The sequence below is a fragment of the Muscardinus avellanarius genome (assembly GCF_963383645.1).
Source record: "Muscardinus avellanarius genome assembly, chromosome: 11".
Classification (NCBI taxonomy): domain Eukaryota; kingdom Metazoa; phylum Chordata; class Mammalia; order Rodentia; family Gliridae; genus Muscardinus; species Muscardinus avellanarius.
Genome location: NC_137797.1, coordinates 68,517,756 through 68,533,586, shown reverse-complemented (window position 1 = coordinate 68,533,586; position 15,831 = coordinate 68,517,756). Strand labels below are relative to the sequence as shown.

Genomic DNA, 15,831 nt, shown 5'->3' with positions numbered 1-15,831 from the left:
AGTACAAGTGCCCAGGATGTACAAGGGCCATCTCCTGCCTGTTCCTCTAGCTTCTTGTGGCTTTTGGATTTCATTTCGGTTCTTCTACTCCTAGAGTTCAGGAAAACTATCTATTCTGATCTGCCATTGCTCCTCTCCCTCCAAGAGTCACCCCACCCACCCCACACCAGGTCCACTGCCCAGCCCACTACCACCTCCTCCTCTAGCTCCCTCCTGTTACCCCTTCTCTGACACCTTCTTAGGCAAACAATGCTTCCACCCTGGACCAGGGCTTCAAATAGAACTAAGGGAGGGCTGAGAACCATGCTGCCTGACACCCTGTCATCGATGTGATGGAATTCTGTGACCCAGAGGTGGTGACAATGTGCACACAGTCTCTGCAGTTAGCCCCCAGTAGGGAATCCCAGGGAAAGGGGGACCCAGCCCAGTGCCTGGGACAGAGAGACATAAGGCTTCAGCTGATGGAATATTCCAGAAGTTCTAGTGGAAAATGGGCAGGGAGCCTTCAGGGCACCAGGGGAGGATGGGAATGTGAGCAGCTGGATGGGCAGAGGCAGCTGGTTCCCATCTTGGGAGGCAGGTGGTGATGTGGAAAGAGTGTGGGCTTTGGAGAGACAGACCTCACTGAATCCTGGCTCCGCAGCTCTGGATTTGATACATCTGTCTTGGGAATAACAACGCCCACTTTAGAGAGATGACGCAGACATGGTGCCCCACATTTAGAACCTGCCCATGGGAGATCCACACATTCATTGGTCTCCATCCCCCTGCCTGGCACTCTGGGAATGAGGTGTAGAAAGAGGCCGTGGTGATAAGGTTTATGGATGGAGAAAAGAGTGGGTCAAGGCAGAGGGGCTCCCTGCCACCCCAGTGAGACCTCCAGGTGCTACACGGAACCTTGTTTTCTGATACTGGGGATGAAACCCAAGGGAATTTTATCACTGAGATACACCCCCAGCCCTATTTTATTTTTTGGTGGTACTGGGGTTCCTAGAAACCCTTCTACCTCTGGGCTACACTCCCAGACACCTATTTTTTATATTTATTTTGGAAACAGGGTCTCTTAAGCCAGCGAGGCTGTCTTCGAATCTGCGTGATCCTCCTGTCTCCGCCTCCCTAGCGCGGGGATTACAAGCGTGCCACACCTGGCCTATTTTATTTTTTATTTTGAAATAGGGTCTCAGAGAACCCTTTTCTTTCCTAATGCTACCTTATTGGTCCTTTTCATCATCTCTCCTAGTACCAGTGACCAGAGACTAAAGTGTATTCACCTCCATACTCCTAGCACGTGCCTGGCAAGCCATGTACATTCAACACAGGCTGGCGGACTGACTCCCCTCCCCTGGGGTTTTAACTCCACGCTGTTTCTGTGGGAGCCGGCCCGGGGGACACCTAGCAATGGCAAATGTTAACTATTGTTTTAGTGTTGGGCAATTTGTTATACAGCAGCATATAACTAGCAAAGACACCTACCCCTGAGGTTTCAGCCTCACTAATATCCCTTCAGTCCTCTCCTGTCCTGGCCCAGTCTAGCACAGCAGCAGTCTAGAGCCTGGCTCAGTCATCTCTTCTGAATTGCTACCCAGCCTCCAGCCAGGATTCTCGTCTCTGCTCTCGGCCCCTTCAGCCCGCCCTCCCTCCTAAGACCAGCATGAAATTTCCTAACATAGTAGTCGTGTTTAAAACTATTTTCTACCTCCCCATTTTACAGAACCAAGTTCAAACTTCCCACTGTAGAGCAGGCGTCTATGAACTGGCCCCATCTCTCATCCCAGGTTTACTTCTACTGAAGATCACTCGAAGTCATTCCAAGTCATTGCCAAATGCAGTTTAAAGCTGCCCTGCTGCCGCTTGTTCCTGCAGTTTCCTCTGCCCTCTCACCTTCTCCTAGCAGAGTCCCAACCCCCAGGACAATATTCAATCCCAAGCCCCAGGAAAAATATTCAACTCCCCCAACAGGGTAATCCCACCAAATAGAGACTCTGCTTCTAGTAATGCAGCTTAGAGGAAAACAGGCCCTGAGTCTGAAAACCCTGCCTCAAATATGAATTTCCTTTATTTCCTCTATGCCAGGTTTGACCCTTTTGGTAAAATTCCCTGCTAGGACTTTGTAACCAAGTCGGGGTGAAAATGGTTCCTGTTATTGGAGTATTCAGTGTTGTTCTCAGGCTGGAAGGACCTTGGATATCATCAAGTTCTCTGCTACTCAAAGTGAGGTCCATGAACCAGCAGCATAAGCATCACTTTGGAGTCTGAGAAACAGACTCTTAGGACTCAGCAGACCTACTGGATCAGATAGTGCATTGTCTCAAGATCACAGAAGACCCATATGCAAATTAAAGCTTAGGGAGCACTGGTTTAGTCAACCTCCTTCTAACTCTTGAGTACCCGAAACACCTGTTGAGAGCTGTTGATTGAGTCTGTTCCTGAACACCCCAGCATGGGGATTGGCCTATCTGCCGGAGCAGCCTGTTCCATTTTGAGTATTATCTTCAGAGGTCTCTCATTGCAAGATTACCCCCACTTCCCTCTAGGTCCCCAGTGTTCCCACCTCCCATCTCTTAACCCCCACCTTGTCATGGCTCTTGGCACATAATGTCAGGGGGTATCCCACCCTAGCCCCCTAAGTCTATAGAAATTTTTCAGAAGGTCGAGGAAGATCCCATTTTTGTGAATTTCCTCATTTAGTTTTCGTTAATCTCTATGCCTGGTGTCTTTTAGGTCTGGATTTTAGCATTGTAGATTTTTGTCTGAGAGCTGTCTGAAGGTGAAGGGGGCCCATCCAGAGAGCACCATAGAGTCATCTTGGTCTTACAGGGCCCAGGCATCAGCTTCACTTCCCTTGAGCCATGTTCTCTTGCTATGTATGCACCTTGCAGTGGGGCAGCCAGGCCCAAGAGCTGATTGTTGCTCCCAGACAGGAACAGAGATGCACCTGAGGTCCAGGCTTACAGTGTAGCCCCTCCTGCAAGACAGGGGGAAGCCAGTCCCAGGAGGTTGGCCCCAGTGGCAAGAGTAGCTCTCTGCTTTAGGATAGCACTTTATGCTTTAGAAGCACATGAGAAGGCCTTTGTCCTGGTGGTCCTCATTCTAGCTGGGTTTGGTGAGCTGGCAAAATTGTTATAACAGAGGATCAATGGCTGTAGCACCAGGGGCTGGGCCGTGCTTCTTTGGGTACCCTTTTCTGAAGCTCAGTTGAGGCATCTGTGAGTGGGAATGCAGCACAAGATCCCCTCACCCCTGTGTGCAGCCCTGGGGATGGAGGAGTTGGAAGTGGCTGAGCAACAGAAGAAAACCAGGCCATGCATGACTCAAAGGGTACCCCAACCCCCACGCCCTCCAGGGAGAGGCCAGACCTGGCTCAGCTCTGAGTCCAAGTCCCAGGCCCAGCCTGGACAGGACCCCAGGTCCCACTTCTGCTAGAGGCCACTCCAGCCCTGAGGAGGAAGAAGGGCCATGGCTTCATCCCCACCACAGGGTAAACCTAAGCCCCTTTCCTTCTGCTTCAGGGATCTCCAGACATCCTGATCCTTGCCCTGGTTCTCCTGGACTTCAGATATCCAGAGGTTTGGGTGAGAAAGACCTATCTCAAATAGCTCAGAACAGAGCTGACTGGCCACAGGTGACACACCTTAAAGCGTCAAGGCCTGCCTTTGGTCCCACGCTGCGCAGTAGCCCAGCCTCCAGCCATCTGCCACACTGCACTCCCCCCCAACCCACTGGATGCCCTTGAATGCTATTTGGTGTCCCTCTCCCAAATGGTTATCATCTCTCTGCTCCTGAATCAGATGGTCTGTGGACCTCACCTTGAGTAGCAGAGAAATTGATGATATCCAAGGTCCTTCCAACCTGAGAACACTGAATACTCCCTACTGGTTACCTTCTGCACAGCCTGGGGCCACAATCCCCTCAGTCCTGTTAGAGCCCAGTGCAGTCCTACCAAGGATGTATTGGAAAGAGTGCTGCAGGGTGGGGGGTCCAAGCCTGGCTCTGCCCCTAGTGACTGAGGTGATTTTAGATGAAGGCCCTGCCTGTCTTTGGGTCACAGTTATTTTACCAGTGGAATAAACAGAGCATTTCCTGCTGTGTGTGCAGAAGCCACCACACATCAGAACACCAGGGCAGCACCCATCCTCCCACATTTACCTGTGGGTGGTCTCCTGGAAACTGCCAGGTGGGAGGGACGGGCAGGTGGCAGCAATACCCAGGACAATATTCTGTCCAGACTTGCAAGCCAGAGCTGCAGCACTGCATCTACTCTCTTCTCTTCCTCCTCCTAAAAGGCAGGTCACAGGCAGGGGACCCACTGTGGAGTCTTCTCCAGTTGGAGTGTTTGTAAGTGGAGGGGCTCTGATCCTCAAGTTTTCCATCTGAAAAATGGCTGTAGCAAGTCTCTCATTCCCACTTCCTTTCTCACATAATGGCGTGAGAGTGCTAGTGAGCCAGGAGGTGACAGGCGGGCACCCATCAGAGAGGCCAAATTCATACCAGCACTTCCTCCCCTGTGACCATGGCGGGCATGCCTAGCTGATCATGTGAATCTTTCCCTTTGGATCCAGACACAACCACAGGATCCTAAGATCACACACTAGGGCTGGCATGGTGGCACATTTCTGTCATCTTTGTACTTGGGAGACTGAGACGAGAGGATCACAGATTTGCAACCAAAACACAGTAACTTATCAAGACCCTGTTTCAAATTAAAAAATAAAATTAAATTAAAGCGGGTGTGGTGGCGTATGCTTGTAATCCCAGCATTCGGGAGGCTGAGACCAGAGGATCACAGTCCGCGGACAGCCTCAGCTACTTAGTGAGGCCCTTCACAACTTAGTGAGACCCTGTTTCAAAATAAAGAATAAAAATAGGGCAGGGGGTGTAGCTCGGAGGTCGAATGCCCTTGGGTTCCATCCCCAGACCCACAATAAATAAATAAATAAATAAATAAATAAATAAATAAATAAATAAATATTTAAAAGAGCTGGAGGGGTGTAGCTCAGTGATAGAATACTACCTGATTCAATCCCAGTACAAAATAAGATACCAGTGAATGCTTGGGCCCTACTTCCAGGGGTCTGACTCAGTAGATTTGGGGTAGGATCTCAGAGCTCAGTATTTTTTAAGTTCCTAGGTTAGTTTTCATCCTGTATAAAGAACTGGAGCTCTTGGCAATCACTACCAAATGATCATGAGGACTCACACAGTGTAACATAGTGGCCACCATGCCTGCTAGCCACCTCATTATTCCTGTGCCCCCAGAGCCCTCATTGTTCTCCAGGTCATCCACCAGGTCCAAGCCCTCCCATGTGGGGGCTTGCCATGGCCTCCAGGATGGGATACTGCCTGTGTCCTGCAGGAAGCTCCACCCAGTCTCTGTGGCTCTAGAAAACAGAAGCCAGGATAACTCTGCCCACCAAATAACCCCTGTGGACCCTGGGGTATAAAGGGTACTGAAAGAATTATTCACACCCCCCCCCAAATCTGGGTGATAAACTAGTAGCATCCCGAGAAGTCTCTACCTACCCCTAAATTGGAGAATCTAGCCATTTCTTTAAGTCTTTTGATGGGAAAGTTCTTCCTACTATTCCATTTCATTCCTTATCACTGCAAAGAGAGTAGAGAAGCAGAGGCATGTGCGGAGTCTTCACTGAGGAAACGACACGGTCTGTGCCCTGTACTAGAAACACACATGCACCCGCACACGCGTATGCACACACTCGCCTCACCAACCGAGGAAGCAAACTTGTTGCTGTGTCTCAATCCACTCACCCTCTCCACCTCTGCTGGCTGGCTCGCACTTCCAGGAGGAGGATGGCTGGGGCCTGCCCAGTGGCTGCCTCCTGTGAGCTGCAGGTTCCAGCCTGGCTCTGTGGCCTCACCCCAGCCACAGCCACTACCTGGAGCGTTCTAGCAGCCAGCCCAGGCCACTCAGCCCTTCCTCCAAGCCTCCACTTCCGCCTCCATTCCCTTTACTCTTCTGTCCCCAGCCCCAGGCAGCCTTGCTCTTCTCTATAATGAAAACCCCTGGCCTTGCCCTGAAAGCACCATTACTATGGCTGCCCTGCGAACGATGCCCACTCACTGCAGAGACTGGCTTCCCACCACCCCAAATGCCATGCCTCCACCCCTCCTAGCCAGAGACAGAGCTGGCCTAAGGGATCTGTCCACCTTCCCTGTCCTCCTGTTCCTCACAGGGCAGAACTGGCAACCCTGAAGTGGTTCCTTGGGTCAACAGGAATGTGTCTGGGGAGGTGCCAACTGTATGGCCACTAAAACTCACAGCCTGCCAGACCCCATTCTACTTCAGCCTCAACACCCAAGAACTTGTTTGCCTCCCTCAACCCTGGAGGCCTGGGGTGTGGGGTTCCCACCACCTTCACCCGCTCCTGCCTGAGCCCCAGAAGGCCAGGCAGAGGGGAAAGGGTGCGACAGAGCAGATGCACACCTTCCCACCAGGAAAGACCCTATCCTAGGAAGAGGGCAGGGTGCCAGTGGGGATCCTGGACACCATTCAGACTTCTGCTGAAAGCCACAAGCTAGGAGGCAGGCACATCCTTTCTGTACCTCTTCCTCCTTCTCTTCTACCCTTCTTCCCAGACTATGCACCAAGCCCCATTGCCTGCAGCCCCAACTGACTCCCACTCCACATGCTCAGCGTTTCTTCTGCTCCTGCTGCCCTACAGAGAAAACTGAACTACAAATACAGGCTACACAGGCAACATGCCATGGTGCACCTGTGTGTGTCTGTGTTTGTGCCACGTGTGTGTGTGCCTACATGAACATCTCAATTGCCGTACCCGGGCGCACTTTTAACACTCAGAGACCAAGTCATCAGATTGTGCTGTTTATTGAAGATGCTGTAGGGAAGACTTTAAAGAACACAGAAGGGAACCGGGTCTCCTCTTCTCTGTTCCTGGGTACAGGACAGTGAAGGGAGAGACCCTGAGTTATGCTTGGTCCCACTCAGAGTGAGTCAAGAAACTGAGCCAGGGTGGGGTGGGATGGGGCCTGGGACACTCTTGATTGGTCATCTTCAGTTCTCTTCCTATTAAACCCAGAGCCAGCTCCTATCAGAGGCAGAAGCTGAGACAAAGGCCCAGCATTTGAGGGGCCTCAATCTGAGGCCTAGGCAGCCAGGCATCGTTAGAACTGAGGCAAAAGCTGGCAGAGATTGATAGATTGGAGCCGGGGCCAGGCTGCTGGCGCAGGTGGGGGACTGCAGCCAAGGAGGCAAATCTGGGGGTGTGCCTGGAAGAATTGCATTGGGCTTGGTTGTCCAGACCTGTCCAGGCTCAGCCAACACAGGCAGAAGTGGGCTGCCCAAGGCCAGAGCCAGGGGCCTGGGAGCAGGACCAGCATGTGGAGGCAGGGCTGACAGCGGGGGTGGGGCACAGGATGGGAGCTGGAGCCAGGACCAGGAGTGAGGGAGGGCACGGCAGCCCTCTCTACCGACCGCCTTTCTTAGAGGGGGTGCTCAGGCTGGAGCTCTTCCCCAGGGTATCCTTGTAATCGTTGGCAGTGCTCCGGCTCCTGCCCTCCCCGCCGCGGACGCTGCACACACCAGAGATGCAGCTGGTACTGTTGGCCACGTAGCCGCCGCTGACCGTGCTGGGCCGGAAGCCATAGCCTCCACTGCCGCTGGTACTGCTGATGATGGCTGCAGAGGCAGAGCCAGACTCAACACCCACTCAGGCAGAGCTGGGGTTCTCCTTTCCCCAGGACAGATAGGACTCTTAGGGGGCCCAGATCATGCCTACTCTGTCCCCTGGGGAAAATATCCCAATGACGCTCTCTCATCTCCTGTTCTTAACTTGCTTGGCTTGTACCCAACCCGATTGAGTTTGGCCCCGTTAATACTCGGGAGCCATCACTTTGGTCCAGGTACCCATGCGACCATCTGTCCTCTGAACACTCACTCATTGCAACTCCTATTACCCTCTTTGCTAAACTTCCATCCTCCAACCTCTCTCCACTGCTGGCTGCCTTAGAGAGGGCAGCATCCCAAAGCTGGCATAACTCAGCCCTGCTGAGAAAGTCAGAGTCATCTTGGCCATCTTGGTCTCCAACTCCCATCCTTCTCTAATTCCCCAGCCCAGGTCTGATTGTAATTTGCAGACTCAGTCTCCCAGGCCTCACACAGACCCACACAGCATTTCCTTACAATATGCCTTTTGTTTCCCCCACCCGCCTCCATAATAGCCATTCCTTGCTGCCATCCCCTGGGAACAGAGAAATGGCATGATGAGGTCAAAAGCGCCCTGGGCAGGAAGGCAGGAGACCTATTTCTGGCCATGGGGCTGCCATCCGGCCTTGTGATCTCAAGCAAAGCTTTTCCCTCTCTGGTTCTTGGATCCCTCATCTACACACACAGGTGTAACTAAGAGGTCCTTTCCAGTCTACACATTCTACAATTCTAGGTCATAGCACACAAGTACTTACAGATGCTGACAGGGGAAGGATATTCTCCTGACATTCTGTTAGGAAGAGAAGCAAAAACAGACAGCAGTCAGCCAATCCAGTCTCTTCAAAGCTGCTGTCCCCCCTGGCCTGATGTGGGGTTCTGAACCTAATAGATACCTATGGAAACTCTTGTGCTTCTTTGGCACAAACAGAGTCTGAGAAGTCTTGGAGGCCAACCCTAAAGAACTGGGGCAACCAGTCAACAACCTCAGTCAAATAATAGTTTTCAAGAGGTTCATATGTGGGGGTAATACACCCATTCCTAAGTGTTTGGCCCCTACACCAAGCCTTCCCATATCCCTAAAACATTGGGGAAGCTGGAGTGGCTGCCCAAGCACACCTCTGACAAGCTCATAGTACACTTGGACAAGAAACAAAGATGGAACCAGCAAGTCCAGTAGAGGAATGCAGTTTTGGTGGGGGGAAGAGTTTGCAGTGGGATCTCTCAAATATACCCAGGGAAGGTGGAGGATTCAGTTGAGTTAATCCACATAGGGCATCCATAGCACAGTGCATCATAGTTTGAGTGGATAGTTATATTCATTCATGGCTAGTATTATTAATTACTATTATTATTTCTATCCTCACCACCCCATAACTCCCCAAGAGCTCATCACTTCTGCATAAGGATGCACTATGTTTTCTCCTTTGGTTCTTCCCAAATCCTCCTGCCAGAACACACTGCTCACCTGCACTCCTCGCTCTCCAGCAGCTTGCGGTAGGTGGCGATCTCCATGTCCAGGGCCAGCTTCAGGCTCATGAGCTCCTGGTACTCACGCATCATCCGGGCCAGCTCATCCTTGGCCTGGTGCAGGGCGCTCTCCATCTCATCCAGCTTGGCCCGGGCGTCCTTGAGGGCACTGTCACCTCGCTGCTCGGCATCAGCGATGGCCGTCTCCAAGTTAGACGCCTAAACAAAGGATTACACAAGTTAGAAAACTGGAAGGAGTCATGGACATCGTCTGTATCCAAATTCCTCCCATCCTTTAAGATCACGGAGCAGAGATGGCCACCTAAACCCAAGGCGCACCTGCCTCTGCTCTAGTTGGAGAAGGGGCTGACAGGGCCTTCTGGCACTCTAGCTCCATCCCTGTGTGCTTAGATGTCTGTGTCAGAGCCACTCACCAGCTATGCAACCCACTTGACCTCTCTGAGCCTCCGCTTGTTCATCTGTGACAGTGGGGATGGTAACTCTTACCTCGGGGGCATTGTGAGGATTAAATGTGATAATACGATAGGTGCTCCTGTTATTTTATTATACATGTGCATCTTTTGTCCCTACTTACTAATGCTGACTGCCTCCCATATTCCTGGGAGTAGCCTCTGGTAAGTCCTTAGTAAGGCTCTCTAATGGGTGCTCCTTGGATCCATATCTCCTTCTCAATCATTAAATCAACAAATGCTCATTAAGTTGCTACTATATGCAGGCTTGAGGCTAGAAGCTGGGAGAAGGCACACAAAATGGTCAGCCCCATCTCCTTTCAGTCGAATAGGGGTGGGAAGACAGGCAGGTGTTGGAAAATGCCAGAAAGTGCAGGGAAACATCCAGAGAGCACATGATTGTGGGAGGCAGTCCCACCCAGCCCAGTGTAGGCAAGAGGAGGCCTCCTGAGTGAGGAGCTTCAAAGCAGAGACCTGATCTGAGTGTTGGAGGCAGCAGCCTGCTCGGCCTCCTCTCTTTCCTGGCAGAGATGGGAGGCCATGTCCTCAGCCGCCACATCTGCCCTCCCCTGGGTTCACCTGCCCTTGGTCAGCCTCCCTTACCTGCTTCTTGGCATTCTCAATCTCTGAGCGGAGTCTCTGGATGAACCGGTTGAGCTCTGTGATTTCATTCTTGGTGTTTTTAAGGTCATCGCCATGCCGGCCAGCTGCCAGCTGCAGCTCCTGGAACTGGAGACCCCAAAGCACAGAGCCATGGATGAGGACGGGGAGCTTCTGTGGGACTATGTAAACTCTCCAGGTTGTCACATCACAGGACCAGAGCACAACAGAACCGGGTGCTACCTCTGTTCCTGACACTGTCAGGCCCAGCCCTCATGCCTGCTGGTGTTGCCCTCCCTGACCCGGCCTTGGCCTGGCTCACCTTGGTCTGGTACAGCGCCTCGGCTTCAGCTTTGCTCTTCAGAGCAATGTCCTCATACTGGGCCCGAACCTCATCGATGATGCTGTCCAGGTCTAGGTTGCGATTGTTGTCCATGGACAGGATGACAGACATGTCACTGATGTGGGACTGAATCTGAGCGATCTCCTGCAAGGGAAATGGAGTGGGCTCAGCTTGCCCATGGAATGAGGTCCATCCATCTCTTCCTACTGAGAGTGGAGACTGAGGACCCTCCCAGGGCTGAACGAGAGATGGGAGGTCTTGCTGAGGGCTGGTGCCTCTGTCTTTCCCACCCCCCAAATAGAGTTTTGCCCACTGGCTACCCTCAGAAAACAGGGGCAGAAAGACAGACTTACAGCTTCAAAGAGACACTTGGAGAACTTGATGTCCTGCTCCATGGCATCCACCTTGGCCTGCAGCTCCACCTTATTGGCATAAGCGGCATCCACATCCTGAAAGATGCCCAGGCCATTGCCGGTCACTGCTGGTACAGCAGGAAGGTGACACCCACCCCAGCCCGGACACCTACTGAAACAGCAGATACCATCCTTTCCTTGTGTGTCTCATGCAGGACGAGATGAGGAGCCAAAGTCCCAGAACTCCCTGCCCTGAGAACCTGCTCCATCAGCAGGAATGAGGTACCCCTCTCAGGAAGGGAGCCCCAGCCAGGCCACTGTCAGAGGCACCCCAATGCCTGAACCAGGCACCGTGCGGTAGGGGAGCTCCTTCATGTCAAGTCCTCTCTCTCTCTCACCCTCCCTGCCTTTCCACCACTTTTCCTGGATCGTCTTCCATCATGGCCCCTGCCTTCCGCTTACCTTCTTGAGCAGCACGAACTCGTTTTCTGCAGCTGTCCGCTTGTTGATCTCCTCCTCATACCTGTGAAAGGACAGGGCTCGTTGGTTCATGCCTTTTGCTGAGAGCCCTGATCTTCCCAGGGAAGAGCCTGGGTGAGGAGCACGGTGCCAGTCATGGGCACAGGGGCTGTGGGCCAAAGAAGACTAGGAAATGGGGCCAGCCAGGAAGGAAGGCTTCCTGAGAGAGGGAACTTGGTAACTATGTTTGGAAGAGGGTTTTTGTTTTTGTTTTTGTTTTGAAGATCAAGCTTGGAAAATGAGAAAGAAGCATGTGGAACAAATGTCCCTTGGAAATTTTCAGAGGAAGCAAGAAAAAAGCTGCTCCCCAAATGTGAACAAAGTGTTAAAGTGCCCTTATGTAAAGCCCTCACCTTCTCTCAGAGCTTCTACCTCCTAGACTGCTATGAAGAATAACCAAGATACATATATTTAATCCCCTTTTACCGATGAGAACACAAAAGCTCTGAGAGAATATGAGAGGTTTACCCAAAGTTTTCCCCCCTTTTTTTAGAGCCAGAGATAATCCTCTGACCACTGCCCGGCTAACTGGACATTTGTTTGAAGTGCCAGATCGGAGGATGAGGAACTGAGAGCCTATTCCGGTTTTTGTTGGAGTAAATCTGTTCGGAATTACCAAGAACACTATCCCTACCTCCCAAAATTTTAAATTGGGGTGACTGTCAGGGTCCCTCACCGGGACGGGGGTCCCTCCTCACCTCTTCTTGTTGTCCTCCACCACATCTCGCACATTCCTCAGCTCCGAGTCCAGCCTCACCCTGTCCCCAGACAGCGTCTCCAGCTGCTTCCGCATGTTGCTGATGTGGCCCTCGAGGATGGGCTCCAGGTTGTTCTTGCAGTTGTTCAAGTCCAGCTGCTGCAGCAGCTCCCACTTGGTCTCCAGCACCTGGTTCTGCTGCTCTAGGAACCGCACCTGGAACCCGAAGCCCCGCTGCTCTTGAGCCCCACACAGTCATCGCACCTGTTACTCAAGGCCGTTGTGCAAAGCACTCTGCCCGCCTGTTCTCCTTTACCCCTTGCTACAGCTGCGCAAAGTGGGTGAATCAGAACCCTGCTTGATGGAGAGGAAACAGACATGGAGAAGCTTCGCCTCTTTCCAAGGTCCAACAGCTTAGTAAGTGGTGGAGTCCAAAACTGAACCCAGACATGTGTTTCCCCTCCATCCAATCACTCAGAGCACACCATGGCTAAGCCAGTGCAGGGCCTGGGGATGCCTGGACAGCAGGACAGATCCAGGCCAGGTCTGTCTCTTTGGAAAGGCTGACCATACTGCAGAGAGGGGGTCTGTTCTTCACTTCATCAAAGGTCAGGCTCAGTGAGGGAGGTGTGGACCAAGGGCTTCTGGGTATTTTGAATTCTTGCATGAGGCCCACACTTTATTTTTGCTTCTGGCTTCTCCCTTCACCCCATCCACCTTCCCTAAAGTAAGTGTGGGATGTGGTCAAGGTGGAAAGATTGAATGGGGCCCTCCCTGGGCCAGAAAACTCCAGAGGGGTTTGATCGGCATACAGCTCTCTTGTCTGATTGTGGGGGCACACCTTTTAAAATGTGACTTCTCTTACTCTATGTGAACTACTGTTTAATATAAGATGGTGTTCCTCAAAATCAGAAACACAGTGTACAGGAACAGCACATTGGGGTTCAGTGTTGAGACAGGATTAGCCACCAGTTTGTCTCTAGCAGGTCATCCAGAATTTGGTTTGGTTTAACAAATCCTGCATCCTTCATATATGTTTACGAGGCAGCACATTAAACACAGAAGAACATGACAGACAGGACACCATAGTCTGCATCTTCACTCCTGGAACCATCTGGCTGGCTAGGAGGATTTGCCTACTTTCTCTGGCTACCAGAGGTGAAGGGATTGTCCCCCCTCTCAAGACTAAAATGGCTTTGGAACTGTCCAGTCTTGCGCCTCGCCCTCTGAGCAGACTGCCTTTGTGAGCAAGACTGTCTTCGTGTCCATCCCCCTTTCCATGTCTCCTGACATCCCCCTCCACAGGGTTTAGCTGCCTAGCTAAGGGTCAGTCTACTCCCATCTCCCAGAACACTTCCATCTTCCAGATGTGAGAAGCTCGGAGGACTAAGACGCTTCAGAGCTCACTGAGCCCCTGAGGCTGAGCAGAGGGAATCCTCCAGGACAGGATGGGGCTGAGCTCTGGCAGCCGCAGGACCCAGGCTTTGTCTTGGGCTGCCCTGTCCATGGTACTTGACTGGCACAAAGCCAGCAAAGCCCTCTAGTCTCTGCCCTGAGTCTGAGAGTCTGACCTCACCTCCCCCCAACTCCAGATGGCCGTGGGCGCGGCATGTCTTTGCTGATTCATAAAATTGGGGTAATAATTCTTATCTACTGAAAGTCAGGAACCTATCTGGACTAGACAATCCTCTGAGGTCTCTTCCAGATCTATGATTCTTCTCCTTCTCAGCACTCATCCCCTAGCTTCCAGAGATAAAAATGATAGTAACCACCACCCCCGTATTTAGAGTCCTTTGTATATTTCAGGCACTGTGCCAACATCTTCGCACACATTTTCTTTTCTAAACCTAACACAACCTCAAGAGGCAGGTTATTACCTCCACTTTAGAGATGAGGAGATGGAGGCCCAGACAGGACGAGCAACTTTCCCAAAGCCACACAGCTGGTTAGCGATGGGTGAGGCCAGAGCGCTGCAGAGACCTCTGCCCCTTGAGAGTCCTCAACTGGAACCAATGCCATGGCAGGGGCATCCATGAACCCAGAGAGCCTGGAATGACCACACACCTGACCCACCAGCCATGTGATGAGTGAAACATGGTCAGCATGCCACTGGGGATGACAGGTGTCTGTGGCCTCTCCAGGCAATTTCCTCTCACTAGCCCTTGTTGCTCACATCCTGCATGGCTCCTGGGCTTAGCAATGGCACAAAACTGGCCCTCACGAGAAAGAACCAGGTGTTTTACCTTCAGATCTCCTGTTGGTATCCCCAGTAAGCCTCTACCAGTAGAAATCGACCTTGCCTCTGTTTTTTCTCTAGCAAGACAACACGGAAAATCTTATTCAAGTCATCCTGCTGATGGAATAAACCTGCCTTGTCCACAAGTAAGTGCCTCCTTATATCTAACCTCGATCCCTCCTACTCTAACAAAATCTCATGTTCCAAGAAGAGACGAGAGCAGTTAACAGGTTCCCCAGACCCTAGCAGACCCACCTTGTCAATGAAGGAGGCAAACTTGTTGTTCAGAGCCTTGATCTGCTCCCGCTCCAGGGCACGCACTTTCTGAATCTCGGGGTCCAGCTCCACGTTGAGGGGGGCCAGGAGGCTCTCGTTGACTGTGACCTGGTGGATGCCTCCAGGAGGGCACACGGTTGGGCACACGGGCCCCAGAGCCACACTGCCGAAGATGCTACCAGCAAAGCCGCTGGCCCGGCCCCGGCTGAATCCAAAACCTCCATTTTTCCCGCTGCCACTGGCCACATTGAGGGAGATGCCACGAGCGCCCCCCAGGTTGTAGAGGCTTCGGCTGCCAAAGGCCCCGCTGAGCCCTTTGCCCCCTGCCCTGTAGGAGGACGAGCTGCCTCCAGAGAGCACTGCGGAGCAGCCGCTGAAACCTCCCTTGGAGGAGGCCCCGGGCTTGCAGGTGAACTGGCGGCTCATGTTGCTGGTGGAGATGTAGCTCAGAAGCAGGAGAGAAGGCAGAATCCCACAAAGGCTTTGCTGGCTGCAGTGACGAGCGACAAGTGCCTTTATATGTGCTTGGCACTGGCTTGTGGATGGGCAGTCAAGAGCTTAATTCGTGGGTTTGGCTTGCCTGGGAGCAAGAAGTCATTTTCTCTGTGCTGAGCTAGAGATCGGGCCCTCCCCACCTCTGAAACAACATGAAACCTTCAAATTGCTGGGCTTGCAAGCCTTGCTCATATAATTTGGGTCTTATCTAATTAACCTGCTGTTATAGGGTAATTTGCCCCAGGCATTAGCCTCTCTGAGGGGATGTCACAGGCTGTTCACCATCTCTATTTGGATTAATCTCTTCTGGGTTGTTGGCTTCCTCCCTGGATTCAGGGAGCAGAGATGGAATGGAGTTTCTTGAACCGGGCAGGCCACTGAGTACAGGGGAGGGGGTCCTCCAGCCAGAGCTGTGTTCTCCTTCCAAGAAAGGGAGGTCATTCCTCCCCAGCCTCCAGGAGACAGCCCACAGGGGGCAGCTACTGTCTCTGAGGGCGCATCAGGCCTGGAGGGACCGTGCTCTCAGCAGGAGACATGAGCAGCCAGGCCAGAGCTGGTCACCGGCAAGTGGCAGCCATGTGCTCCTGCACAAGAGCCAGATGTCACCCCTCACCTCTCTCAAATGCCTATAATAAGGCAGGTGGGGGCAGCAGAGCAGGGAGGGCAAACCCTTCACACACTGGAGAGGATGAGG

General features: G+C 52.4%; 1 protein-coding gene across 1 annotated transcript; it reads right to left on the bottom strand.

Annotated features, from left to right (window-relative positions):
• Positions 1-7,442: 7,442 nt before the first annotated feature.
• Positions 7,443-15,068, bottom strand: KRT71 (keratin 71; the record flags this gene model as incomplete). The annotated part of the gene is made up of 9 exons (XM_080705864.1): positions 7,443-7,654; positions 8,437-8,471; positions 9,147-9,367; positions 10,222-10,347; positions 10,541-10,705; positions 10,915-11,010; positions 11,377-11,437; positions 12,132-12,346; positions 14,622-15,068. The coding sequence occupies 9 exons, from the start codon at positions 15,066-15,068 to the stop codon at positions 7,443-7,445; spliced, it is 1,578 nt and encodes a 525-aa protein (XP_080561990.1).
• Positions 15,069-15,831: the final 763 nt, after the last annotated feature.